Source organism: Pyrgilauda ruficollis, unplaced genomic scaffold, assembly GCF_017590135.1.
Source record: "Pyrgilauda ruficollis isolate IOZ18807 unplaced genomic scaffold, ASM1759013v1 scaffold129, whole genome shotgun sequence".
NCBI lineage: Eukaryota > Metazoa > Chordata > Aves > Passeriformes > Passeridae > Pyrgilauda > Pyrgilauda ruficollis.
Window position 1 is genome coordinate 64,710 of NW_024511321.1, and position 26,914 is coordinate 91,623.

Below are 26,914 nucleotides of genomic sequence, written 5' to 3' on the forward strand. Positions count from 1 at the left end.
GTGTTGGTAGTGATTTATCCTGAAATGTCTCACTTCTCCTGAAGAACAGAGGAGCATTAATACACCCAAGGAAAGTGCCTCAGCTCAGGGATTAAACTCCCTAAAAAGCATTTGGACAGGTGGAAGTGCAGGTGGAAGATTAATGTCATTGTGTCTTTGGCTGTAGAATTAATTAAAAGGTTGTTTTGAAAATAGGGGGAAAATGCATTGAAACACTGAAATAAATAAAAATTTGATGCTTGGAACTGGGAACTTGGATTTGGTTTGTTGTGCTCATCTTCAAAAATAGGAATACTGTTGGGGCCAGGATTCAGGTAAAGGAAAGAAAGGAAAATAAAACACTCCTTGCTTTGGATGCTGAGTGACTGTAGTGGTTTTGGTTTGTTAATCGGAGATTTTTTGGTCAATGTTTTTGGGTTTTGTGTTGGTTAATTATCAGTGTACTTACTAGAATGCACTCATTTACTTCTTGTTGTGAGGTAGGGCTAAGAGACAAGTAAAGTAGGTTTAAAACTTTAAAAGGGTATAAAGAAAAAGTTATTAATAGTAATTAAAAGAAAGAGTAATAATAATTAGAACAAAACCTTTAGGGTACTTCTCCTCCTCCTACAACCTACAACCTTTTAATGATGATGTAATGAAATAAAACTTAAAATTTTAGTCAGTTTGCTACCTTTAAAATAATCTTTCTTTAGTTTACTTAGAGAGAGAAGTGCTTCTTGTTAATGTCATGGAGATTTCTCTGCAAGAAAATAGTTCTTTTGTGGTTCTTCATTTTTACAAATAGCAGCTGCTTGGAGAAATCTGTTATTGGGAAATCTTTCCTATTTTTCACAAGCTTTTTTTACTGTTATGTTTATGGATTATGTTAACTTTTGGGGTATTTTTAAAGATGAGCTGTTCAAAGGTAAATCAAAGGTAAAGGTTCTCATTATTTATAGAATGCCTAGATATTTAATATTTTGTCTGATTTCATGCTGCTTTTCCTTTTTCAACGATGGGTTTTTCACACAACACAAATAAAGTAATATTTTAAAAATAACATAACTTACCATTATCCCCATTTCCCCCAAACAACAGAGAGGGTCAGAGATACTTTGGGGTTGAGGTATTTTAAGTTTTTCTCATCCCTTGAGAGAGGTGGAGCAATGTTCTTGTTCAGATGTGCTGTAAAAATGAAAAGTCTTTTAAAAGCCTCTCCATCTGCTCCTGCAAGTTAAAACACTCACAAGTGATCCTGTTTCTCACCCTTGGAGCTCTCAAGCCTTCTAATTCAGTATGTCAAATTAAATTGAAATTCTGCTCTTTCAAGCCATGTTTTTAAGAGTTTTCTTTGTGTTTAAAAGCACTGAATTGTCTTCCTTCTGTACTGATCAAATGGTTGATTTCAGTGGATTCCAGATTTCAAAGCAGAGGTGAAATTCTCAGTTTTCTATTTTCTGATGTTCTAATTCTTTTCTAATTTTCTAATCCTTACCTTTCACATTTAGCCCCAAACCCACCAGAATTAACAGATACTTTTGAGTTGAATTTAGGTGGATTATGTTAAGCCCATACTGTGATACATTCAGTCTCTTTTGAGCATGCAATGCACAGAATTTTTACATTATCTGGTAGTTTAAGCATTTCTTAATAAAAGCTTGAAATTGAGGGAATTACAAGAGTAGTCTGTACAGGAAAACATTCATTTCTTTGTTGTAGGATGAGAGATACAGCAAGAAAAGTGGAAGAAAAGTATTTTTCCAACCTTGCAACACACGTGGAATTCCTTCCAGTGGAGTGGAGATCAAAGCTGACCCTCGATGGAGGTACAGGACTCTGTTCTTCTGCTGTTCCAGCAGCTGCAGGCTGCAGAATTCTCCCCAGAAATCTCATCTGTGCTCTCTGCTTGTGCTTTTTCTTTGGTTTGGTTTGCACAACTTTGAACATTCCCATCCCTGGGAGTGTCCAAGGCCAGGTTGGACATTGGAGCTTGGAGGAACCTGGGATAGTGGAAGGTGTCCCTGGCCATGAATGATCTTTAAGGTCCCTTCCAACCCAAACCATTCCATGTTCCTGTTTTATCATTCTCCTGGATGTGATTTAATTCCCTTTTTTTATTTTCCCCAGACACTGTGGACTCCATAACTCCGGATAAAGTGCGGGGTTTGCGGGATATGCTCAACAGCAGTGCCATGGACATCATGTACTACACCAGCCCTCTCTACAGGGATGAGGTCAGTGTGGAAAACTGGTTTTTATGTAAATTCACTAGAGCAGGGCATAGAGGCCGAAAAAAATCTGGATTTGGGAATGTCAGGGAAGCTCCCTGCTGAGGAAAACCTTTGTAAAAGGTGTTAACACTTTCAGGCGTGTCATAAGGAAAAAAAGGGAAAGGAGAAGAGATAATTGTAGAAAATGTTTGGGTTTTTTGTTTTTTTTTTTCCCAAACCATTGACTTTCATACCCTTTCCTACCTTCTCAGAGCAGGGTTTTGGCAGAGTTACCCATATAGGATTTTTGGATAGTGCAGGAAGGCCCAGCACATGGAGCAGCTGAAGCAATTCCTGTCCCCGGTGTTGGTAGTGATTTATCCTGAAATGTCTCACTTCTCCTGAAGAACAGAGGAGAACAAAGACAGCAAAAAGTGCAATCCATGGCATTTATTCAGAGCAGAAATGTGTAAAATGGTTCTGTATCAACAGCTGAGAAATGGGAAGGGGGTTAATGTTGTTCTCCTTAATCTCTGCATATCTAGATGCCCACAGAGCTGAGGTTCTTTTTACCTCTGATAAAATCCGTGGGTATTTGTCACTTCATTTCTGCTGTTTCTGGGGACAGATGGGATGGCAGCACGAGCAAACGTGCCCAGTCTGAAATGCATTTGTGTGCACTTGTCTTGCAGGGACACCAAAATGATCCCCAGTTACTCTCTTTATTAGGGGGCTGCTCATATCCTGAATGCTCCCATCCCACCTTGACCCATCTGTGTAGCTCTTGAGTGACCCCATTAACCTGAGGAGAAAAGCCAGGAATAACATCATAAATTATAGTGACCTGTAAAGAATGATAAGCCTTGAATAAATGATAATAACCTGAATAAATGAAGCAGCCCATAAAGCATGGACAGTGCTTCACCCCAGCAGCACCCCTTGTGTATCACACTTACTGGAAAAGCCCTGTGGGGCTGTTTTAGGATGAATTTCTGTAGGAATTGCAGCTTTTTTCTGTGGTTGCTGTGTTGTGTATGGGGTAGTGTTAATCCTTTTGCAGCCTTGGTGCCCTGAGCATGGTTAGACTGGGGTAAGGTGAGACTTTTAAGTCTTACCTGGATATTTGATGCTACCTTTCACTCAAATTAGGTGTGTTTAAGTCCTTTAGACTGGCAGCACAATTTTCAAACCAAAATCTGTACCTCCCTCCTGCTCAGTAATGCAGAATTCATTGATCAAGGCTCTCCACTGTCTCTCAGGTTTCCCTGCCTCTTGTGTACCTGAACCCAACACAAATTTTTGTGGCAAGCCATGGAAATTTCTCTGGCAGCTTGAAAACAGATATTTTTTTAACTGCATTAGAGGCTTGGCATGTCTGTGGACATCTTAGGGGAAATGGATTAGTGAGTAAAGTTCAGGTGTGCTGGCCAGCAGTGCATGAAAATTTAATTCATTGCTCAGTAGAATTGCAGTTTTACAGGTTTATCACCATCCCCTGGGTGTGAGAACTGACATGGAAGGAGTGTGCTTAGATCTGATTGCAAAATACCAAGTTGGTTTTATTCATCAAATCAAATTCATTTCTTTGAAACGTTTGCCACAATACTTTCAAGTTACTCTTCCTTATCCCATTTTATTTTCTGTGACCTAACTTTGCAGAGTTTGACACAGCAGTGTCAGGGGGAGCATTCTTCTGGATGGTTTTTCCATCTTCAGCATGTTTTTCTTGTGGCACTTTGCTCCTTCCAGCTCAGAAATGAGCCTTGGCTTTGAGGATTCACATATTGCTCAGAATTCATGGCCCTGCTCACTGCTTTATCACCCCAACACAATTCTTTGTGTACTCTGGGCACTTCCAGTGCTTCCCACCCAGAAATCCTCAAAGGATCTCAAAAGGGGCTTATTTTATTAAACTTTCCTTTGCCTCTGGGAAATAAACTGAGGAATGTGGAGAGTTCATCCTGGAGAAGAGTGAAGCTGCCATTCAGCTGATGGCTCTCAGAATCCCAGCCTGGTTTGGGTCAGAAGGGATTTGAAAAAACATCCCATTCCACCCCTGCTGCTGGGAGCCCCAGGGTTGGCAGAACATTCCAGATAACCTCCAGTGACCGTGTCACCCCTGTGCCCAGGGCAGGGACACAACCCTGTCCCTGCTCCCCTCAGTGCCAGGGGGGCACAGGTCCCGCTGGCACTTCGGGCTACACCCAGGGCACAGCAGGGATGGGAATTTCCTTTCCCCTTTCAAGGACTTTCCCCACTTAGAAGTATCACAACTTCTCCTTTAAAGCTCCTGAGCACTCTTCAGACAGCTCCTGAAGGGGTTTGCAAGTGGCAGCCCCTCTGTCCTCCCAGGGGAAGGTGTCACTGTCACTTGTCCTGTCGGTGTCCCAGGAGAGCACAGAGCTGTCCCAGGGCACTGCATGGCCCCTTTGAGCCCCCCAGAGCGTGGTGGGTGACCCCCTCTCTGATTTCAGGGCTTGTTTCTTCTCCAGTGGGGCAGGAGAATATCCAAAAGGTGCCTCTGAGTGCTGGCATGTGATGTGATAGCAGGCAGGCATGAATAATTCAGCACAGCCCTGTGAACATCCCAGTCAGATTCAGCTGGGCTGTTCTGGTGGGAGAGAATGCTGCTGCATCCTCCTCTGTACCAAATCCCTCTTTAAACATTACCCAGATGTAAGAAAAAGCAATAAATTGATATTCTGATGCACACAGGCCTGTTTCTAAATGAGCAGTCATTTCACATTCTGCCCCTGACCTTGCTGGTCCATGTGTGGTAACATAATCTTGGGTTTTAGTGTCCTCAGTGGGGGACTTTGGTTCACAGCTGTGCCACTGTAGCTTCATATTTCTTTAATAATAAAAAATGGTTGCAGCAGAGATTAGAAAGACTAATTGTTGCATAGTAAATGCAGAGTTGTCACCTTCATTATACTGTTAAGTGCCTTTTTTTTACTGATCTTCCCTGTACTTACTTGCAGGCTAATTGTAATTCTGTGAATTATTGATATATGTGTTGGCAGAAAATGCCTTTAGTGCAGAATAAATACCATTTACATCCATCTTCCCAAGGTTTCTAAGGATTTAGTGCAAATATTGCACTACAAAAGTGGAGAAACTTCACTGTCCACCTTAAAATCATAGAATAGTTTATGTTGGAAGGGAAATTAGGGATAATCTCATTCCAATCCCTGCCATGGGCAGGGACTTCTTCCACTAGAACAGCTTGCTCAGAGTCCTGACCTTGGAATGGCTTCATGGTTTGCCCTTATACACATATTTAAAAGGAGAATTAATGACTAAGCTCTTGAAATTTGGGACAAGTATTAACTTCTACCAGAGCTTTCATCCCTTTGGGTTGTTTTGCAATGGAAATACCATTCTGTGTGCACTCCTTTCAGCAGTAAAAGGTATCTGATTCAGGTGTGTTTGAAAACAAGATGGGAAGCAGGAAATTTTAAGCTGAGACTATTTCAGAACTGGTTTTGCATTTCCTGTTGAACCTAATAGTGAAGGAGCTGCTTGGCTGGTTTAATTAATGGCTGGTTTAGTTAATTTGATTGCCCTTGAATGTATTCTCAGCTTTGTAAAGTCACTGGTTGGTGGCTGTGCCTGAACTTCATCTTGAGCACAGTGACTTGTTAGAAATTGGGTTCAGCTTTTCAACAACAAGAGGGGTCCTGGGAGAGAGGCTCAGGCAGCTCCACAGATCCTTTTTTTGTGCCATCCCTGAGACAGAGCCCTTCCCATCTGTTCCCACAGCCACAGCTCGTTCTGGCCTCTCATCTGTTGTTGTGACACTCCTCTGGCATCCCCCAGTGATGCCATCAGGGAATGTGACAACTGTTGTCTCCTTGGGGGTCACCAGCTCTGCTGGCACCTTCTCCTGGGCCACGTGGAGCAAAAACTCCTCATCTCTGCTTTCCCAACCCTTCCCAATCCACCCTTGGCTTGGCAGCTCCTCCCCTGGCTTTCAAGGACCCTCTTCTCCTCCAGCTGGCTCCCACTCCTGCTGCCTGCTGGCTGAATTTCAAACGAGTTTGCACTTTCTCCTGAAGTTCTCTTGACATTTGGGAAGAGCTGCTTGCAGGGCTCACTGTTCCTCAGATCTCCTTCACACTCCTTCCCCACAAAGCCTGCAGAAGCAGTCCTGCTCTTCAGGCTGGAGAGGGTGCACAGGTCAGGTGTGCTGCACTCCCTTTCCATAGGTACCTGGCTCTTGTTTTTATTTTTCTCCAAACTGTTCATGTGGGAAGATTGTTTAGTGGGTGAGGATCCTGTGGAGACAGCACAGAGAAAGGAGCAGCACTCAAGCTCTGTGTTACTGCTGTGCTCAGGTGTCAGCAGGGGTTTTCTGCTCCTTGTTTTCATGAAAAAAAAAAACTCATTTCTTGGGTACTGAGAGGAAAATGTCATTTTCTTCGCTGGTAATTTTGGTGTGCATTGAAAACCCCCTTCAATCCCAGCAATCTGCCCCTAAAATGGACCAGGGGATGGAGTTCTGGATCTCCTTGGTGTGTGTCCAGGGGGTGTTTGTCCACACACATCCCAATTTCCTTCTGCTTTGCCAGGAGCATGCTAGCCATGCTTATTTACGCTGGTGTCTTCAAGGCTGCTTTTCCTCAGAGGAGGGTGAACAGCTCTTTGGGATGCTGGTGCTGGAATTCAGAGGTTGAACAGCTGTTTGGGATGCTGGTGCTGGAATTTAAAGGTTGAACAGCTGTTTGGGATGCTGGTGCTGGAATTCAGAGGTTACGCTGGTGTCTGGGATGCTGGTGCTGGAATTCAGAGGTTGAACAGCTCTTTGGGATGCTGGTGCTGGAATTCAGAGGTTGAACAGCTCTTTGGGATGCTGGTGCTGGAATTCAGGGGTTGAACAGCTCTTTGGGATGCTGGTGCTGGAATTCAGAGGTTGAACAACTATTTGGGATGCTGGTGCTGGAATTCAGAGGTTGAACAACTATTTGGGATGCTGGAATTTAGAGGTTTGGATTTTTCCAGCCCGGCACAGGGTGCTGTTAATGCTCTGCACAAAAGGGCAGCACCTCTGGATGTCTCACTGCTTCCACAATTTCTTGTTCCCATCACGATCCAGGAGTTCAGGAGGTGATAAAAGACATGATTCTGCTGCCCTTTTTATCAGTGTTCATCAGCCTGAGGTGACAGGGACGTGTCACCTGACTCAGACTCCCCATGTGTACAAAACCCAGGCCTGTGCCACCAGGATTCCTGAAGGGATGGGATAGGCTGTTATTTTTTGATTTCTTGGAAGCCATGTGCCAGGCCAGGCACATAAATGGGAAAGCAAAGAGCATTTTTGGCCTCATCAAGACCAGCCTCCTGTTCCTTGGTCAGCACTCTGATTTTTGGCTTCCCCCTGGAATTGCATGGCCCTCAAGCCAGCTCCCCATGGATGTGCATTCCTTACTCTGCCTTTAATTTGATTTCTGAAGGGCAGAGAGCTTCTAAGCTCAGTTAATCTGAATATGAGCTGCTGCCTTCTGAGCAACTTGATCCTGCAGGTTTGAGTTTCCTGCAAGGAGGATTTATTGGCAAAACTTCAGCTGATAGAGAGAGATAATCTCAGAATGGTTTGGGTTGGAAGGGATCTTAAATCCCATCTCATTCCAAACCCCAGACCGTGGGCAGGGACACCTTCCACTGTCCCAGGCTGCTCCAAGCCCTGCCCAACCTGGCCTTGGGCACTTCCAGGGATCCAGGGACAGCCACAGCTGCTCTGGGCACCCTGTGCCAGGGCCTGCCCACCCTCCCAGCCAGGAATTCCTTCCCAATATCCCATCTATATTCCCCTCTATCAGTGGGAAGCCATTCCCCCTCATCCTTTCACTCCAGGCCCTTTCTTTGAAATATTTCAGTGTCCTCAGGCTGATGCTAAATGAGGGCCAGCTGGGAGGATGGGATTTGATGCAGCCTTTTCTGGAAGAAATAGGAATTGTTCTCTTTGTAACAGTGTTTGGTCTGCTCAGAAACAGACAGGAAAAGGTGCTGCATCTCCCTGCTCCCTCTGGAGGAGCTGGGGGTGATGGAGCAGAGCTGCTGACAGGGAAAAACATCAGCTCAATCCACTGCTGCCTCATTGATTCTTTTGGGAGGTATTTGAGCCTGTTTAGTCTGTTGGAGAAGCCTTAGGAGGTGGTGAAATGGGTTGGGCTGATGCCTCAGGGTTTAGCTTTTATATTTTTCACATTCTGAGCTGCTTTAGTGTGTGGGTCTGGGCTTCGTATTATGGGATGGTGAGCTCTGTGCACAGAGCAGGGAGACAAAACAATTCCTGCTCCAGCTGGGCACCAAGGACAAATGATCCAAATCTCAGCCCAGGAGCACAAACCCCGTGGGCTGGAGAGAGAAAAGCAAGCAGGATGGGAGTGCAGGGGCTGAGCTGGAATTGGACACTGAACTGCAATGTGCACATGGAGCAGAGCTGATCCCAGGGAGAGACCCCGGGAGCGCTCGTGCATTTTGGGACCATTTGGGTTCATCTTGGCTGCAGCCCTGGCTGGGCTCTTGTGCTGCCCAAGGTGGATCCATGGAGGAGATCCTTGGAATCAATCCCTGCTTTATTCTGGAACTCCATCCAGCCTCTGCTCTAGGGCAGCCTGCACAAGGAATCAGTTTCTGGTGACCCAGATGGGACCAAACCCACAATCCCTGGCTTAGGGATCTCAAGGAATCTCCAGGCTTTTTGTAAGGAAAGCCCTCTGGAGACCTGGGATGGAAAAACAGCTCCCACTGTCCCCAAAATGAGCTGGGAACTGGGAGGGAGGATGGAAGAGGGGAGCTGCAAAGAGAGAGGAGTCTGGTCATGCTGCATTCCACTGTTCCCACCATTCCTGGGATTTTTTGGGAGATTCCTGCAGGAAGTTTGAGGCCAGCAGGGAAAGCAGTGGGAAAAGGGCTGATTTCAGCAGGAATTCCTTGGATGGAGCTGCAGTGGAGCAGGAGAAGCTGTCAGCAAGCTCAGGATGAGGCACCCATTCCCTGTAACCCAACCATGAGGTGCAGACATGGAGCAGCCACTTGGGATGTCGTGGGTTTGGGAGGCTCAGGAGGGAGTGAGTTTGTTTTGTGGGGTATTTTTTTGGTTTTTGGAGTTTTTTTTTAATTTAACAGTGAACCTTTAATTAAGACTCCTTAGAGGGAGTAGAAAGACAAGCTGTGCATAAAAAGATCAGCTCTTAAAAAATTTACTGCAGTGATGCCATTTAGGAGAGAAAATTTGATAGGCAGTCATATTTTTCATGTTTAAATCCAAAGAAAAAATGCACTGATTTTAGGCAATGTAAAGTGGTTTTAGAAGTATTTTCAGATGGATTTTTGGGATATATCAAGCTGTAACTACCAAAGATTTGAAAGCAGATCATGTTGCATTTACTGGACTAAAATTTTGTTCAAACTTTTCTTTCACAAGTTGAAATATTTTATGCTTTTTAGGACTAAGAAAGCAAATCAGGATTAAATCATAGACTGGCTTGGATTGGAAGGGACCTTAAACATCATCCCCCAAGAAATATTGCTTTAATTTCATATACTGTTTAACCAAGCAGGTTTTAAGGTGGGACTTTAAATGAATATTCATTTTCTTTTCAGTTTCTTTTATTTTTCTTCTTTTTTTTTTTCTTACTCTGCACCACAAAGGTTCAGTTTCTAATCTTAGGACTGGCACAGGACTGTTGGCAGGACACCAACAGGCATAAGTGCTCACTGCAGGTGGAGGGCTCCTGGTTTTGGCAGAGCAGCAAACCAGACCATTCCCAGTGCCTGGAAATCTGGAGCCTTTCCCAGAGCAGACCTTCCCCTCCACAATACCTCAGGGATTTGGAGTTTAGGAATTACCAACATCAGATGATTTTGTTGGATTCAGTGCAACCAAAATTGCACGTGTGCACCTATTTGGAAATCCATTTTTTAGTTATGTCCATGTTTGTGCTGAACTTCCCAGTAACAGCAAGTTTTTAAGGAGGAGGAGGATTAAAAACAGGGCTGGACTCAGTTTCCAACCAGGGTTTTCCAAGAAATATTCTGTTTTATGATTGCAAGATCAGACCTTTACAATGGAAATGCCATGATGCCAGAAGATTATTTACCTATTCCTGGCAGGAATCCCCAAACACTTCGATTTCAACTGATTCTTGCTATTTTTTTCTGGGTTTTAATCAAAACCTTTTTAAATGGAGAAAATACCAGCCAGCCACAGCTCATCCTGATTGACATTTCCAGCTCCAGCTCTCTGCCTGTTCATATGTGAAAGTTTGTGTAGACCCAAATGGAAGAAGAGGCAGAATCACAGTCAAAAATACTTGAAAATGGGTGTTCTGATACTCCTTTCTGCAAGCTGCTGCAGGGCTCTGGTAATCATCTCACAGTGCTTCAGGCAGAGGGTTTGTTGTGTGGATTCTCACTCACTAAAATGTGTATCAAACACTGGCACTTCTGGTGCCATTCATATCTATATTCTGTAATGACTCAGGCTCTTGAAAAATCATGCTGAAATTATATGTTCCATAGCTTTAATTTCCTCTTGCTAACAAGGGAATGATTTGCACTCTCTTGTTTGTCCTCCTCCCTGCCACAGCCTGGAAGCATTGCTCAGTTTCCATGCTGAGTTTCACAGGCAAAGCTGGGTTTTTGGGTTTGTTTTCGCTTGTTTTGGGGTTGGGTTTTTTTTTTGTTTTGTTTTTGTTGCCAGCTCCCAAATCTCATGGTTTCTACTGTTTCTCTAAAATACTTTCTGGGAAGCTGTACCTTTTTATCCTGCAGTGTAGGGTTTGGGGCAGATAAGCTTCTCAAAGACTCCATGAACGTAGGACCAACGTTTGTTTGTTTGTTGCTATAGTACTACAGTTGATTCCAGGTCATTTGTGGCTCAGGCTCATTCCATCCTCCTTAAATTAAAAAAAGAGCTGAACCTCTTGATAGAAGAGGAATGCTCTTCTGCTCAGTGCTGCAGAAAATGAAACAGAATCCAGCAAGGGAGATAAATTCCACTGTGCCAGCAGTCACTGGTGTGCCAGTGAAAACCAGGTGTTGCTCACCTCAGAGCCTTCTGTTCAGTACTTCAGGCACAGCTTGAAGTGTTTGAACTGTTGAAGTGTTTCATTTATTGAAGTGTTTATTTCAATTTGATGCCTTGGGCAGTGCAGTGCAGCAGTTTTAGGGTCACCACGTGTCCTGTGTGGTGGCTGCTGGTGGCTCTGGAGGGAGGGATGAGCCTCTGGAGCAGTGACCATCAGCCAGGCAATTGCTGCTGGCTATGGGATTAAACTCATCTTCCCAGCCTGATTTAACAGGAGCGGGTCAGTGTGGGATGGGAACATTCCTGAACATCAACTGGAGCATCAGGATGTGGGTACTAAACCCTCTGTCCTCACCCTTGACACAGCTGGTGAAGGGGCTGCAGCAGGAGCTGAACCGGCTCTACTCCCTCTTCTGCTCCCGGAACCCCGAGTTCGAGGAGAAGGGAGGGAAGGTCTCCATCGTGTCCCACTCCCTGGGCTGTGTCATCACCTACGACATCATGACTGGCTGGAATCCAGTCAGGCTCTATGAGCAGCTGCTGCAGAAGGAGGAGGAGGAGCTGGAGGAGAGTTGGATGAGCTACGAGGAGCGGCGTTTGCTCGAGGAACTTTACATAACCAAACAACGGTAATGTCCCACTCCCAGGGGTCAGAGGAGATAACCACGGCCCTGGAGAACACCCTCTGGGTGTTTCCAGAGCCCTCCAGGGCTGTTATCTTTGGTGGCTGGTGTTCTTCTGCTGGGCTGGGTGATAAATGCTAAACACAGCACCGGGAGCTCTGAATCCACACAGGCTCCTGGAGCGGTTTGGGTTGGAAGGGACCTTCAAGATCATCCAGCTCCAACCCCCTGCCATGAGCAGAGACACTTCCCACTATCCCAGGTTGCTCCCAAGTCTCATCCAACCTGGCCTTGGACACTTCCAGGGCTGGGGATACTGTGGTGCTGTGAGACACCCATTAGAGAATCTAAAATTAGCAACCTCAATCGTTCAAGTGGGAGATGACAAATCATGAATCACAGGCTTTTGGTTCCTTCCTGAAACCAGTCTGAGTATTGGTGGTACATGGGAAGCATTAATTTAGCAGCAGCCCTGCTGTGGTTGGAATTAGGATGTGTCTCACTAGGGATGGGTGCAGGATGTCTCTGTCAGCTGCAGGGCTGGACTCAGTGCAGGATTTCTGAGAAAAGGGAAGTTTAGAAACCTAATGAAGTGTTGCAGTGATAGGATGACCCTTCAGGCATGTCACAAACATATAATCAGGGAGAAATGGCCACTTTCACACTCATGCTCCAGCTCCTTAGGCATCCCCTGAAGTGCTTCCACAGAAATCCCAAGTATCATTTATTGATGCTGGCACTTCTGCACAGGATGAGTGGCTGTCCCTTCAGTGAGCAATTCAGTGTGAAATGCTGGAAAATAGACTGCTGACATCCTGTAACCTCTGGAATTCACTGGGACTGGGAACAGTTTTACCCATCCATATGTGTGCTTTACATTGTAGCTGCTTTTTTAAATTCAGGCCAGCTAGAAAAGCAGGTGAACAACCTTTTTTTTTCATGGGAGTTGAAAGGGTGGGACACCATCCTCCAGAAATTCCACTTTCATACAGAACTCCAGCATGCCCAGACCATTTCCTGTGGCTTTGTTGTTGTTTGGGGGGTTTAGAACAAAATAAAGCAGGTGATTTGGCTGCAAAATCACCAAGGAAACGGGAGGTGAGTCAGCTACTCCTGAGGAAGGAGGGTGGGCAGATGCTTGGGGTGGTGAACAGGGAATTGTCATGTGTTGATTGATTCCTTCTGTGGCCAGAGAAACAGGATTTGACAGACATTGATTCTTAATCAGTTGAGCTGCTCCAGGAAATACTGACACCATCCCTCTCTCTTCCCAGCAAACAAAACTGTTGGACCCCACAGGAATGCCTGTTTGGATCAGAGAGGTTAAAGCTGCATTTTTTATTGGATCTCAGAAAGATCTCTATTTTCTAGGTTGAGAGAGATAGAAGAGAGGTTATATGAGTTAAAGGCATCCACCATATCAAAACCACCTGTCTTAAAATTTAAGGTATGTATGTTCAAGAGGTTTCTACTGAATTTTTCTGCTTGCTGTAAAAATACACCTGCAGTGTGAGTCATTCTGCTTACTTTTATTTTTTCCCATGTCCCTAGACATGATTTTGGCAGAATAATTTGGATATTGGATGAAGTGTGTGTACACATATATGTAAAAATGTTGTTGTATTCGTAGATTATTGTTATTTATTGCAATTCTATATTTGTAATACTTTTTGAGCAACCTGGTCTAGTAGTGGGAGGTGTCCCTGCCCATGGCAGGGGGTTGGAATGAGCTGAGCTTTAAAAGGTTCCTTCCAACCCCAAACCATTCTGGGATTCTGTTATATATGTTTATAATGACATATGTAAACATAAATGTAAATATATTGATTTTATATATATAAAATAAATACCTTTACTACATAAACCTAGTTCTTATACACACACACAATTCTGTGGGAAGGCAAAAACGATTTGGCAGATGACATCAATCACATATTTTAAACAGTTTCACTTCTACTCCATTGAATAATCCATCTTCCTTGGGGACTCCTTCTAACATGTCACATCTCTGAGCAAATCTGATTGAATTTCCTCCAGGAGAGGATTTTCCTTCCAAATTATTCTGCTCTGACAGTTAGCACACTTTCAATCTCATGAAGCAGATTGCTTGCTAATCAGCTTTACAAATTGCTAGAATTCCTTATCTTTGGGAAAAAGGCATTTTCCAGCTCCTGGGTGGGATGTGCAACACTTTGGAGTTGCTCAACTCCATCCTGAAGTATTAAACCATAAAAATGTGACATGATAGATGAGAATAAAATGGATTATTGTTTTTTAACTTGCCATTTTTCTTTCCTTATGAGTTCAGAAGGTCTCCTGGAAGCCAAGGTCAATGTTGAGCCTTAAAAAAAGAGGAAACCAGCCATAATTCATGTTGTCACAGCCTTCTCCTTTTCATAACTGCTTGGAAGCATGTGCCAGGCTATTATCTCTCCCATCGAGGAAGCTGGAGTCAGGCTGGTCCTCCCCCAGCTCTGGGAAGGATTATTCTTCACTCAGTTGGTTTTAAACTGAAAGGTTTTTGGAGAGTTGCTTTTTAGATGGAGAGGAGGAAAGAAAGGGGGAAGAAACGTTAGATGAGAGGATTTTATCTACCTGAATTGATGAGATAGATCTGTAATCTTCAGGCAGCATTTCCACTGCAGTTCATCCTTTTTCTTGCCCTTGCTGACAGGGAGATGTTTTGTTTCTAGTGAAGCTTCACACTGGTGACTCCCATGGCATGAGGCAGAGCTCCAGAGGGAGAAGCTTTCCATGGAAAGGATGGCAAGGGAGGATTTCAGCAGAGTGGCTGGAATAGGATTGCTCATCAGTTCAGCTCACTGAGGGTGATTGGTTTGTTGAAGGAGAACAGCCTTGTTCAGAAGCCAGCCACCCATCCCTTGGCTCTTCATGGCAGCTCTGCCATGGACTGAAAAAAAATCAGGGTTCCCAGGATGGGACAGAGTCGCTGGTGCCACGTGAAGGAGAGTTGTGCTTGATGTTGAGCAAGCACAAAGTTGCTTTTGGCAAGATAAATGCAAGAAGAAATAGAGCAGTTTGCTTGGTTCATGCTTAATATTAGAGAAAATGAAATTATTGACTCCACAGGGAGGAAAAACCCCACAAAACATAAACATATGGGGTGTGTTGTACTCTAATAAAATACTGGACAAGCCACCAGAGTGGGAACATGAGGGGAGGGATCTTTTGTTTCTCTTCCTCTGCTTCTCCTCAGATGGGATAATGGAATTACCTGCTGGACCAACAGGAGCAGTGGGAGTTAAAAGCAGAGCCAACACCTCCTTGTAAATTTAAGATTTAGAATCACAGCCTTCTCCCCACCAGCCTTGGAAGAGGAGCTGGAGTTAAAGGGCGAGGGGCTGAAGAACATGGTGTGACACCACCCCCTTCATGCCTCTGGTGTATGAAAACAGGAAATTCTTTAAAATTTCAGTCATGGTAGGGAAGAGGAGAGCAGGATGTCCCTCAGTTTCTCCTTAGGGCTGAAGTGGAAATCCCTTTAAATCTGGCCTTGCAATGTCCTGGCCCAAAAGACTTCAGGGATCCTCAGCACTTCTCACTCAGCCATGGCTGCAGAAACTCCTCTGGGGGAAGGTCCAGCCTGAACCTCGTGTTCTTTGTGCCCAGCACAAAAGGGCTCTGCTGCCTCACTTCTGTTGACTCATTCAGCTTTTATTTTTTTTTTCCTTCACTTAATTATGAAAATGCTGCAGTGCTAACTTGAATGGATGGCTGCTTGGCTCAGCTTCTGCTTAAAATACAAATAAATTCATTAAGTCTTCTGTTTATTAATCATAACCAGGAGAGGGGTTCTCTCAAAGGTCATTTCATAAACACATCTCCTGTGTTGTTAACATTTACAGGAAAATGCCCCACTCCTGATTGCAGGAGAAGCACCAAAATCAATAAATTTTTTCTAGAAAGATTTTGATCTTCTTTTCCCAGTAGGTTTTATAATGCAGCAGCCTCATCTTCAGCCACCTTGGAACAGCACTGGCAGTCTAATGGCTGTAGATTAAAGGATTTGGGGTTAAGAATCCTAGAATTAAGGTTGGAAAAGACCTGTGTACCACTAAACCATGTCCCCAAGTGCCACATCCATATTAAATCCCTCCAGGGATGGGGACTGCAGCACTGTTTATCAGTAGAAATGATGGGACAGCAGTGGGACAAAAGCCACACACTTTGTAACCACTGAAACCAGTTAACCTTTTGAGGGTTTTCCCAGTCTCTTTAGAGTGTCCTCTGCTGAGAGCAAGCTGGCAGGCACTGTCTGATTCCTCCCTAAAGCAGAAAAACCATAATTGTGCCTTTCAGGTGCTTGATACAGGAATATCAGATGGACAGGGTTAGAGGTTACTTACTCAATTTAAAGGATTGCACTGGGAATGTCTCTTTCTGTTGTGTTTGAAGATGAAAAAGCTTTTTGTCCAAGCTGCCAAAACACAAGAAATGTGTAAAACTTGGGCTGAGGAAAGGAGCTTTGCACCAAGTGACATTTTTAATGACAGAGCAGTGCTGTGCTGCATAGGAGATGGAATAACCATGCTGAAGATCTAGTTTTTACTTTTTCCATCAAGTTGGGACTTCTTTTGGAAGGAAGAGGGGTGGTACCAGTGCCAAGACAGAGGAGGAGGAATGTTTTGTGCAGCACTGGAATCCAAGAGATGAAAGGGACCATTATTCCTATGCCCTCATTCCATGTGCTGACATACAGGGAAGGCACATGGCATTCCAAGGATCCTCCACGTGCATTTAGCAAGATTCCAGCAATTTCTCTTGCTGGCTGAGCATCTGATGATGATAAAATTAACTCTTCAAGTAAAAAAATAAAGGTTGAAAGGTAATTTTGACTTGGGTAAATATCTTTTACCACTGAGTTTTCCATTTGATGGTTTTAGGAGGCGATGCCTGAGGCTGGTAGTGAGGGGTCAGCATTGAATCCTGACATCAGGTTGGTTATATTGACCCCAAAATGCAGGTTCAGTGACTTCTCAGATGTGGCAGCTCAGATTTACTCAGTTGGTGTTGGAGGCAGGACTAGACAGTGAGGTCACAGCAGCTTTGGGTGACATTAGTGTGTCCCTGTGGGCTGTGCCTGCTCCTGGGACATGGTGGCACTGGAGACAAGCACCATTCTGTTCACTCTCCAAATCATGGAGAACTTGGTTAGGATAAGAATGAGGAGGGCTGGCTGGTTTGGGAAGCTCCAGGAGAAATCAGACTCATTTCACAGAATCACTGGGATGGAAGAGACCTTAGAGATCATTGAGTCCAACCCAGCCCCAACAGCTCAACCCAACCCTGGCCCCCAGTGCCACATCCAGGCTTTGTTTTTCTTTAGTGTCCCCCAAACCCTTCTTGCTCCATCCTTGCCAGTGCTGGTGGGCCTCTCTGAGTTCAAATATCCAACTTGATTTTTGGTTTTAGCACCCCAATGAGCAGCCAAGGACAGTTTAAGCCTCATTTATTGATGTTATGAAAAGCTGGACCAGCCAAGACTTTGAATCCCTCCATTGAAACCAAGAAACGGAGAGAGAAATCAAATCCAGAGTTAGGAAACATCATTCCCATCCTTATTAACATGGATGAAATCTCTCCCCAGGTTGAGAATTTCTTCTGTATGGGATCCCCCCTGGCTGTGTTCCTGGCCTTGCGTGGGATCCGTCCCGGCACCAGCGGCAGCCAGGACCACATCCTGCCCAGAACCATTTGTAACCGCCTGCTAAACATCTTCCATCCAACAGATCCAGTGGTGAGTCTTTAATTGCAGTCTCAAGCTTTTACCTTGCCTGGTTTTAAGCTCTGGGATGATGTGGGATCTTCAAAGTGTGTGAGTCAACACCAGTGTGTTCCAGCAGAGGATTATTTGTTCATGGTTATTATACAATGGCTTGGGGTTTGGAACTTTTAGAATTGCATTTCCTACAAATAATTGCTGTAAATAACATATATTTTGCTTTTCATAGTAATAACCATAAGATTTGGGATTATTCTGATTTTTTTTTAAAGAAATAATCCTTTTTCAGGCAAGGATTTTGTGTTTAACTTCCTGGCTTCCATTAAAACATTATCTGTCCAAAGATATTTTTGCTGTTAAAAAAGGCTTCACAAACAGTTTACAAGATAATACAGAAAAGCAAAGACTGATTTTTTTTTTTCCCCAAAGGATCCTACAAGTAAAAGTTTGTTGATAGTATTTGGAGAGGATTATTGGTGTAGCTTTGCCTTTTCCTTATTCCACAGCAGCCAGTGTTGGCTGTTACCAGATCACTTACTGGACCTTTGATCTGCATCCCCTTGGTAACTTCTCTGATGCAAATTGGATCTGGAATTTCATCTACAACAGCAATTTGGGGATACTTTCCTAATTAAAGTAGGTCACATTCAGCTCCAGCTACTCCAGAATTTTCCTGGATTATTAGGGACAATTGGCTCCACTCTGCAAATAGTAACTTCACTTAGTTTTAAAATAAAGAAATGCAGGATGCTTTTCTGCATCTAAGTGGACAAAGATAAATAAATAATCAATAGGAAAATATTTTTTGAATAAACATAACTCATGGTTTGCACAAGGATCAACAAAGAGCCATCAAACAAAATGTTTACATAGCCAGTTCCTGTTTATTGTGTTAGAATCAGCTTAACTTTACACGAAGTTTGTTCTCTCAGTGAAACCATCTGTTAGTAACCTGTGTGTTGGTAACAACATGTGGTACAAGTGTTGTAATGCAGATGTTGCAGAGATGTGCAAAAGTGAGCTCACAAGCAACTGTGCAGCTGATAAATCTTCCAGGCTGTGAAACTGTGGAAGGAAGGAAATTGATGAACCTGACTCCATGTTCTCAGAAGGCTAATTTATTATTTTATGATACTGTATTATATTAAAGAATGCTATACTAAACTGTACTAAAGAATGGAGAAAGGATACAGACAGAAGGCTACAAAGATAATAATGAAAACTCGTGACTCGTTCCAGAGTCCCCACACAGCCTGTTAGTAACCTGTGTGTTGGTAACAACATGTGGTACAAGTGTTGTAATGCAGATGTTGCAGAGATGTGCAAAAGTGAGCTCACAAGCAACTGTGCAGCTGATAAATCTTCCAGGCTGTGAAACTGTGGAAGGAAGGAAATTGATGAACCTGACTCCATGTTCTCAGAAGGCTAATTTATTATTTTATGATACTGTATTATATTAAAGAATGCTATACTAAACTGTACTAAAGAATGGAGAAAGGATACAGACAGAAGGCTACAAAGATAATAATGAAAACTCGTGACTCGTTCCAGAGTCCCCACACAGCTTTTTCCTGATTGGTCATTAAGTCAAAACAATTCACATGAAACCAATCAAACATGCACCTGTTGCTAAACAATGTCCAAACCACATTCCAAAGCAGCACAACACAGGAGGAGCAAATCAGATAATTATTGTTTCCATTTTTCTCTGAGGCTTCTCAGGAGAGAAATCCTGGCAAAGGGATTTTTCCAGAAAATATGGCAGTGACAGTGAAACTAAAAGTGAATTACACTGTAACCCCACCTCTGTGTCACCTCCTAGGCTTTGCTTAGGACAGATATTCTGGATTTGAGGTTGGAGGGAGCTCTGGATGGGAAGGAAAACTGATTTTTTTTTTCCCCCAGTCTGGGCCTCCTAGCACTGATCTTTCCTCCAAATTCCCTTTCCAGGCCTACAGATTAGAACCCTTAATCCTGAAACACTACAGCAACATCTCACCTGTGCAGATCCACTGGTACAACACGGCCAACCCCCTTCCTTACGAGCACATGAAGCCAAGTTTCCTGAACCCCAGCAAAGAAGCTACCTCAGCCCAGGAGCCCGAGAGCGCCTCGGCGGCGCCCAGCCCCACCACGTCCCCGGTCATGGTGCGGCGCCACTACGGCGAGTCCATCACCAACATTGGCAAAGCCAGCATCCTGGGTAATGCCCCCCGTGTCCCTGGGCTGGGAGGGGACAGGCAGCACTTTGGGTGGCTGGTGGTTCTCGGCTTCTTTTTCTGTCTCTGATGGGGGATTGAAGGGGCTTGGGGTGGTGTTTCGTGTCCAGGATTGGGTGTTTGTTGTTGCTTGTCTGTGTTGGAAGTGGTGAGTTCTGCAGCATTCTGCTGACAAGCTGTAAAATGGCTCACTAGCTTTCTGTACAAGGTCTTTTAAGGCTAAATTATCCAATTAGGAAATGACACCTAAATTATTTTCACTTTTAACCCAATAAATAATCACTCAAAGTCCGCAATGTGGACTTTTTATCCAATTACACAAAACCACCCAAACCCGTGGAGAGGAAGGGGAAGAGGAAGGACCAACCTCCACCCTAAAACCTCCATCTTGCTCTACATACATTACTATTCTAAAACCCCAAACTCTTAAGTTTTCCCTCCTGTGATATCACACACTTCTAATCAAACCCCACACCCACAATCCCAGTTCTGTCATTCCATTTTGGAAGCTTCTCCACAGCCTCAGGTCAATGCAGTGTTCTCTTGGGGGTCAGAGCCTGGCAGCACAGAAAGTCTGAAATTCTCAGCATCCAGAACTCCAACAGGTCATGTCCCCTCTGTCCCTGGGTTGGGATGGGGGATCCTTGGGGAGCTTTGCTGCTCCCTGGGGTTGGGGTGCAGCTCTGCAGATGGGATGGGAGCTGGGGGTGTTCACCTGGAGAAGAGGGTCCAGGGAGACCTTGGAGCTCCTTCCAGTGCCTCGAGTGGCTCCAGGAGAGCTGGAGAGGGACTGGCAACAAGGGAGAGAGGGACAGGACACAGGGAATGGCTTCCCACTGCCAGAGGGCAGGGATGGATGGGATAGTGGGAAGGAATTGTCTGTGAGGATGGGGAAGTCCTGAGTTTTTCCAGAGAAGCTGTGGCTTCCCTGGATCCCTGGAAGTGCCCAAGGCCAGGCTGGACAGGGCTTGGAGCAGCCTGGGATAGTGGAAGGTGTCCCTGCCCATGGCAGGGAATTGAAACTGGATGAGCTTTGAGATCCCTTCCAACCCAAATCATTCCCTGATTCTATTCCTGTCCCTTGCACAAAATCAAGAGTGTGGCTGAGTTTGGAAGTGACCTCTGGAGATCTACTCCAACCCCCAAAATCCCTGCTGGCAGAGGATGGTTTCAGTGGGTTCTGTAGGTGTCTAGCTTGGTTTAATCCCAGCTGACATTTACTTAGAAATAAAAACCAGTTTACATGCATTAGAGTCAAAGCTTGGGGGAGATGATTTAGTTTGTGCTATTGCTGCCTTATTTTTGTCTGTCTTATTGAAGTAACATCCCACTGATTTAACAATTTCCACTCTGCTTCATGGGAAAAAAATTAAATTAAAGCTTGTCTTCTGATTCCATTTTCTGGTATTGGCCAACAGCAGAAAAATCACACCATGTAACCCATTACAGTTCCCTTTAACTCATGGTTCTACAATAGGAAATTCAGGCTGATTTAATACAAAGTCTGTTCCTTTCTGGCTTTCTGAGTCAAAATAAGCCCTGGTTTAAGTGAGCTTAAATTCCCTTTACTGGAGCTTATACTTGATCGTGCACTTGCAGTTTGTGTTGACTCAAGGCTTTTCTTTAGTTCTCTGTGTGGGATTTGGGAGAAGCCTCGTGCCAGGAGTCTTCCCAATCAAATAAGAATATAAAAGCAGTTTTTCCTCAAGTAGCAATACGTGGTGTTTCAGAGCAGAGTGGCTTTTTTGGGGGGTTGCTGTAGTAACTTTAATGTCTTGTCCATGAGGTGGCAGCAGAGTCGGGATAAAACAGGACAAAACTACTTTAACTTTTATATCCCTGGGCAACCCAAATAGTCCTTTTAAAAGATGATGTAACATTTTTAAAGCTCTGTTAGGGCAGTAGACCTAAGAGATTAATAAGAGAAACTGGACAGGGCTTGGAGCAGCCTGGGATAGTGGAAGGTGTCCCTGCCCATGGCAGGGAATTGAAACTGGATGAGCTTTGAGATCCCTTCCAACCCAAATCATTCCCTGATTCTATTCCTGTCCCTTGCACAAAATCAAGAGTGTGGCTGAGTTTGGAAGTGACCTCTGGAGATCTACTCCAACCCCCAAAATCCCTGCTGGCAGAGGATGGTTTCAGTGGGTTCTGTAGGTGTCTAGCTTGGTTTAATCCCAGCTGACATTTACTTAGAAATAAAAACCAGTTTACATGCATTAGAGTCAAAGCTTGGGGGAGATGATTTAGTTTGTGCTATTGCTGCCTTATTTTTGTCTGTCTTATTGAAGTAACATCCCACTGATTTAACAATTTCCACTCTGCTTCATGGGAAAAAAAATTAAATTAAAGCTTGTCTTCTGATTGCATTTTCTGGTATTGGCCAACAGCAGAAAAATCACACCATATAACCCATTACAGTTCCCTTTAACTCATGGTTCTACAATAGGAAATTCTGGCTGATTTAATACAAAGTCTGTTCCTTTCTGGCTTTCTGAGTCAAAATAAGCCCTGGTTTAAGTGAGCTTAAATTCCCTTTACTGGAGCTTATACTTGATCGTGCACTTGCAGTTTGTGTTGACTCAAGGCTTTTCTTTAGTTCTCTGTGTGGGATTTGGGAGAAGCCTCGTGCCAGGAGTCTTCCCAATCAAATAAGAATATAAAAGCAGTTTTTCCTCAAGTAGAAATACGTGGTGTTTCAGAGCAGAGTGGCTTTTTTGGGGGGTTGCTGTAGTAACTTTAATGTCTTGTCCATGAGGTGGCAGCAGAGTCGGGATAAAACAGGACAAAACTACTTTAACTTTTATATCCCTGGGCAACCCAAATAGTCCTTTTAAAAGATGATGTAACATTTTTAAAGCTCTGTTAGGGCAGTAGACCTAAGAGATTAATAAGAGAAATAATAAGAATATAAGAAATAATAAGAATATAATAATAAGAGAAATAATAAGAGAAATGTCTTAAATGTGCTGTTGGGATTTTTAAGCGCAAAAGGCACCAACATTGTTAGAAAGCATTTTTGTCTTAGTCTTAGAATTTATGAAAGAGGAATCACAACACATCCTTCAAAGTACCAGATTTCTCTCTGCAGATGTATTTCATGCATCTTTTTCCCCACTAAATACAGCTTCCAAATGAGAGATTCTGCTTGTACACAAGACGAGTTTGGGGATAAACAGAGCCCACTGCAGTCAGGTGTTCCCACCCTAGGAAAGCACCAGGAGTGTTTCCCATCCCTCAGCTCTAATTAACGGCTGCTGCAGGGACTTTAATTTGCAGTGGCTTTAATTTGCAGTGATTTTAATTTGCAGTTTGATTGATGCATCCTGGGTTGTTTTCTCCCTGCGTGCTGGATGCAGGAGCTGCGAGCATCGGGAAGGGCCTCGGTGGGATGCTCTTCTCCAGGTTTGGCCGGTCCAGTGCCACCCCCCAGACCATGGAGACAGGGAAAGATGGACCTGAGGGGGATGAGAAGAAGGCCACCACTGTTGGGACCCCACCTCTGCCACACAGCAGCTCGGGATTCCTCGAACCCACAGGTGAGTGATGCCCACCCTGTGGATCCAGGGAAACAAGAGTGGGGTGGGGACCTGGAAATGCCATAACTGCACATGGCAGGGTTTGCTGTTGTGGGTTTGCCATAAATTAATAAATGTTGGATATCCAGGCCAGCTTGGACAGGGCTTGGAGCAGCCTGGGACAGTGGAAGGTGTCCCTGGCCATGGCAGGGGTGGAATGAGATGATTTTTAGGGCTCCTTCCAATCCAAACCATTCTGGGATTCTGTGAATCTGTTCCTGGGTTGGATTGGAAGGGACCTTAAAGCCCATCCCATCCCACCCCTGCCATGGCAGGGACACCTTCCACCACCCCAGGCTGCTCCAAGCCCTGTCCAGCCTGACCTTGGGCACTGCCAGGGATCCAGGGGCAGCCACAGCTGCTCTGGGTACCCTGTGCCAGGGCCTGCCCACCCTCCCAGCCAGGAATTTCTCCCCAGTATCTAATCTAACCCTGCCCTCTGACAGTTTAAACCCTTTTTTCCACCTAAAGTCCAATTGCCCCATGTATTTCCCATTCTGGAGCAATCTGGCTTTTAGGACACGTATGACTGGAAACAGAAGCTGCCCTTGTCCTGATCTGAACTGCTCAGGACAGAAAGTGCAATTTTAGCAGCTGGGTTTTTTGAAAAGCATAGGTACTTCCTCTCAGGAAATTCATCCTTGGATTTATTTCTGAGCTCCCCCTTGGCACTGCTGCAGGACACAAGGGTTTTTTAGAATTGAGGGAGTCACAAGTGTCCTGTGACAGCATTCACATGATGAATTGCTGTCTGTTCATACGAATTGCAACAGATAACCTGTCTGAGTCAGTGTTTGAGGGCAGGAAACTTTGGGTTAGACGTGAGGGAAGCAGAGAAGCAGGGCAGGGAACATCACAGAGCTGCTGAGGGGGTCCTTTCGGGGCTGCTGGCACACTGAGAGCTTCCTGCATGGATCCCACATCCCTCCCTGCTGGAAACCCATCCCTGCTCCATAGAAGGAGAGCGTGGAGCAGAGGCTGGCGGGGCTGGGAGCTGAATGATGCAATCCCCACCGAAGGCTCAGCTCTCAGAGGGCTGTGCTGGGGTTTGGCTCCCGCCCAAGCTCCCGTACCGGCCTCTCGCAGTGGCCTTCCTGCACAGCACAGCCACTGGGGTTTTTTGGATAAACTCTCCTTCTTGGAAATGACTCTGCTTGTCTGCTGGTGTTCCAAGGCTCTGGCTGCCTGTCCTTGCTGCAAAGTGGGGTGATGCTCCTGGGGAAGCAGGGAGATCTGGGCCGTGTGTGCCGGCGCTGGGGCGATGCTCCCCGTCCGTGCTCCTCCAGCCAAGAATTAAAATTCCTTCAAACTGCCTGTGATAAACGGCTGCATTTTAGACTCAGTCTGGGGCTTTGGCTTTTGTAGCTCAGCAGGCTTTTAGGTTTTTTGTCTTTTTTATTTTATTGCTCCTGGTGGAGGTTTTCTGACGGCTGAAGTGCCTTAGCAATAGGTTAACGTTGGCCCAGTTAAAATGCAGTGGTAATTGCTGTGAATGTGGTATTAATCAAAGCAGCCATTGGAATAGAAGGGTATCTGCTGAAATATACTTGGAATAATCAGGATATTAAAAGGGCAGAGCTGTGGAGGGATGACTTTGCAGGAAGGGCTTGTAGTATTGGGTGTAGTCTCCTTGTATAGATACTAAAAATGCAAGAAATCCATTTATTTCCAAAAGCTTCCTAGTGGGGCCTCAGCATTTGCTGGCTTTTTCTCTGTAGTTATCATAACAAGTATAAATAAATATATTTATAGAGTTACTATAAGGAAAACAGCTGCTTGAAAAAAACCTGTCCAAGTTGAGAATCACAAAATCATTCAGAAATGACCTCTAAGAGCAGGTTTAATTGCCTTTTTTCTGTCTTTTTTTTTTTTTTCCACTTAGCACCACTCTTAAGTTTGTGCTAAATGCAGGAGGTGCATTGAAATGTATTTCTATATTATTAAATCTCGATTTAGTTGAGTGCCCTGTGCAATGTAAACACAGAGAGATCACATGTGTTGTCTGTCCAGCATCAGAACCCGAAACACTCCGGGCTTTTTGCAGCTCTGACATCCCTCTCGTTGCTTTCCTTGTTCATTTCCCAGTGGAACTGGAGCACAGGATCGACTTTGAGCTCAGGGAAGGTCTCGTGGAGAGCAGATACTGGTCTGCAGTCACATCCCACACTGCTTACTGGTCATCTCTGGATATTGCCCTTTTCCTCCTCACCTTCATGTACAAGCAAGACCAAGAAGAGACTGACAAATCCAACTTAGACACCATCTGAATTTTGGACTGGGGACAGGAGAGGAAACTTTAAAAACCAATGGCACAAAGCAGATGTTTGACTGCAGAGCTGCAGGACCTGTGGCATGGAGGTTTCAGGTTTAAGTGCATGTTTGGGGGGTTTTCCTATTTCTAAAGAGAAGTTATTTGTATTTTAAAGCACTTTATAGTTTTCAATGTTTTGCAGTGCTGAATTAGACCTGAAAGGATTCCAAATTCCTGTCAACGTGGACTGTACAAAGAGCCAAGACAGCATTGTAGCATCCCATGAGCAGTTGTGCTTGGGTGACATCCTTGTTAATGACCATAATTGCTGTTTAGTTCATTAAAATATTTAAAAAAAAAAATAGTGGGTTAAAAAAAAAAAAAAAATAACAGCAAACCAAACCTAAATTGATTTCCATTAACAAAAAAGAAAAAAAAAAATTCATGTTCAGTACAAACCTAAACCTGCCATGTGCTGGTGTTTTATGTACCTGTGAATAACAAGCAGTGGTGTCATTTTTCCAGGACTTTATTCAGCTCCACATCCAATTATCCCCACATTGGAAGCCCATTCTGACTGCAGGCTTCTGAGGTCCTATCCTATGTGACACGTTTAGAAACTAATGCTGAACAGAAAAAAAGAAAAAAAAAAAAGCATGAGGCAAATATTTGAAATACTGTAATTATAATTTATTATTCTCTCTAATCGTTTCATTTTATTCCAGTGTATAAAACATTACTTTTTTACTGATTTCTTTTGACATAATTTAAGAACCACATTTATTTTCTACAGTGTTAAGACTTTTTCTCAGAAATACATATCTTTGTACTACTATTCAAATGAATATATGGACACTGTGGCACACTTTAAGTATTTTTTCATTAAAAATAAATATTTGTGGTTTCACACAAATGACATCAGTCACTTTCTTCTCAGAGGTAAGTGCCTTTTCTTTTTCAGGTTCCAAGTGTTTCTCAGGCACATGAGATTGGTTTGCAGAGGACCCAGCTGTCCTTTGTTTACCATAATTAAATCCATACATGTGTGTGTTTGTATAAAAACACATGGATGTGTGTGTTTATGTGCAGGGGGAGAGAGGCACCATCAAATAAACCTGGTGAGGCCTGAGAATACCAACATTTAGATTAGGTTTGTATCTGAAACTAATTCAGAAGTCAAGAGGGAAGTGTTGGGATGAAAGGGAATATTCTCCAAATAAAACACCAGAGGGTCATGGCTGGGATTTCAGAGCAACGTGGAAGGCTCTGGAGCA

General features: G+C 44.2%; 1 protein-coding gene across 1 annotated transcript in view; it reads left to right on the top strand.

Moving 5' to 3' along the window:
• Window positions 1–26,547, top strand: part of DDHD1 (DDHD domain containing 1) — a 65,931-nt gene extending 39,384 nt beyond the window's left edge. The window contains exons 5-12 of the mRNA XM_041458524.1: window positions 1,702–1,808; window positions 2,110–2,216; window positions 11,593–11,855; window positions 13,221–13,296; window positions 17,458–17,607; window positions 19,543–19,795; window positions 23,171–23,350; window positions 25,475–26,547. Coding sequence (XP_041314458.1) covers window positions 1,702–1,808; window positions 2,110–2,216; window positions 11,593–11,855; window positions 13,221–13,296; window positions 17,458–17,607; window positions 19,543–19,795; window positions 23,171–23,350; window positions 25,475–25,656 — 1,318 coding nt within the window. The 3' untranslated portion in view covers window positions 25,657–26,547. The remainder of the gene's footprint in view (window positions 1–1,701; window positions 1,809–2,109; window positions 2,217–11,592; window positions 11,856–13,220; window positions 13,297–17,457; window positions 17,608–19,542; window positions 19,796–23,170; window positions 23,351–25,474) is intronic.
• The last annotated feature ends 367 nt before the right edge of the window (window positions 26,548–26,914 follow it).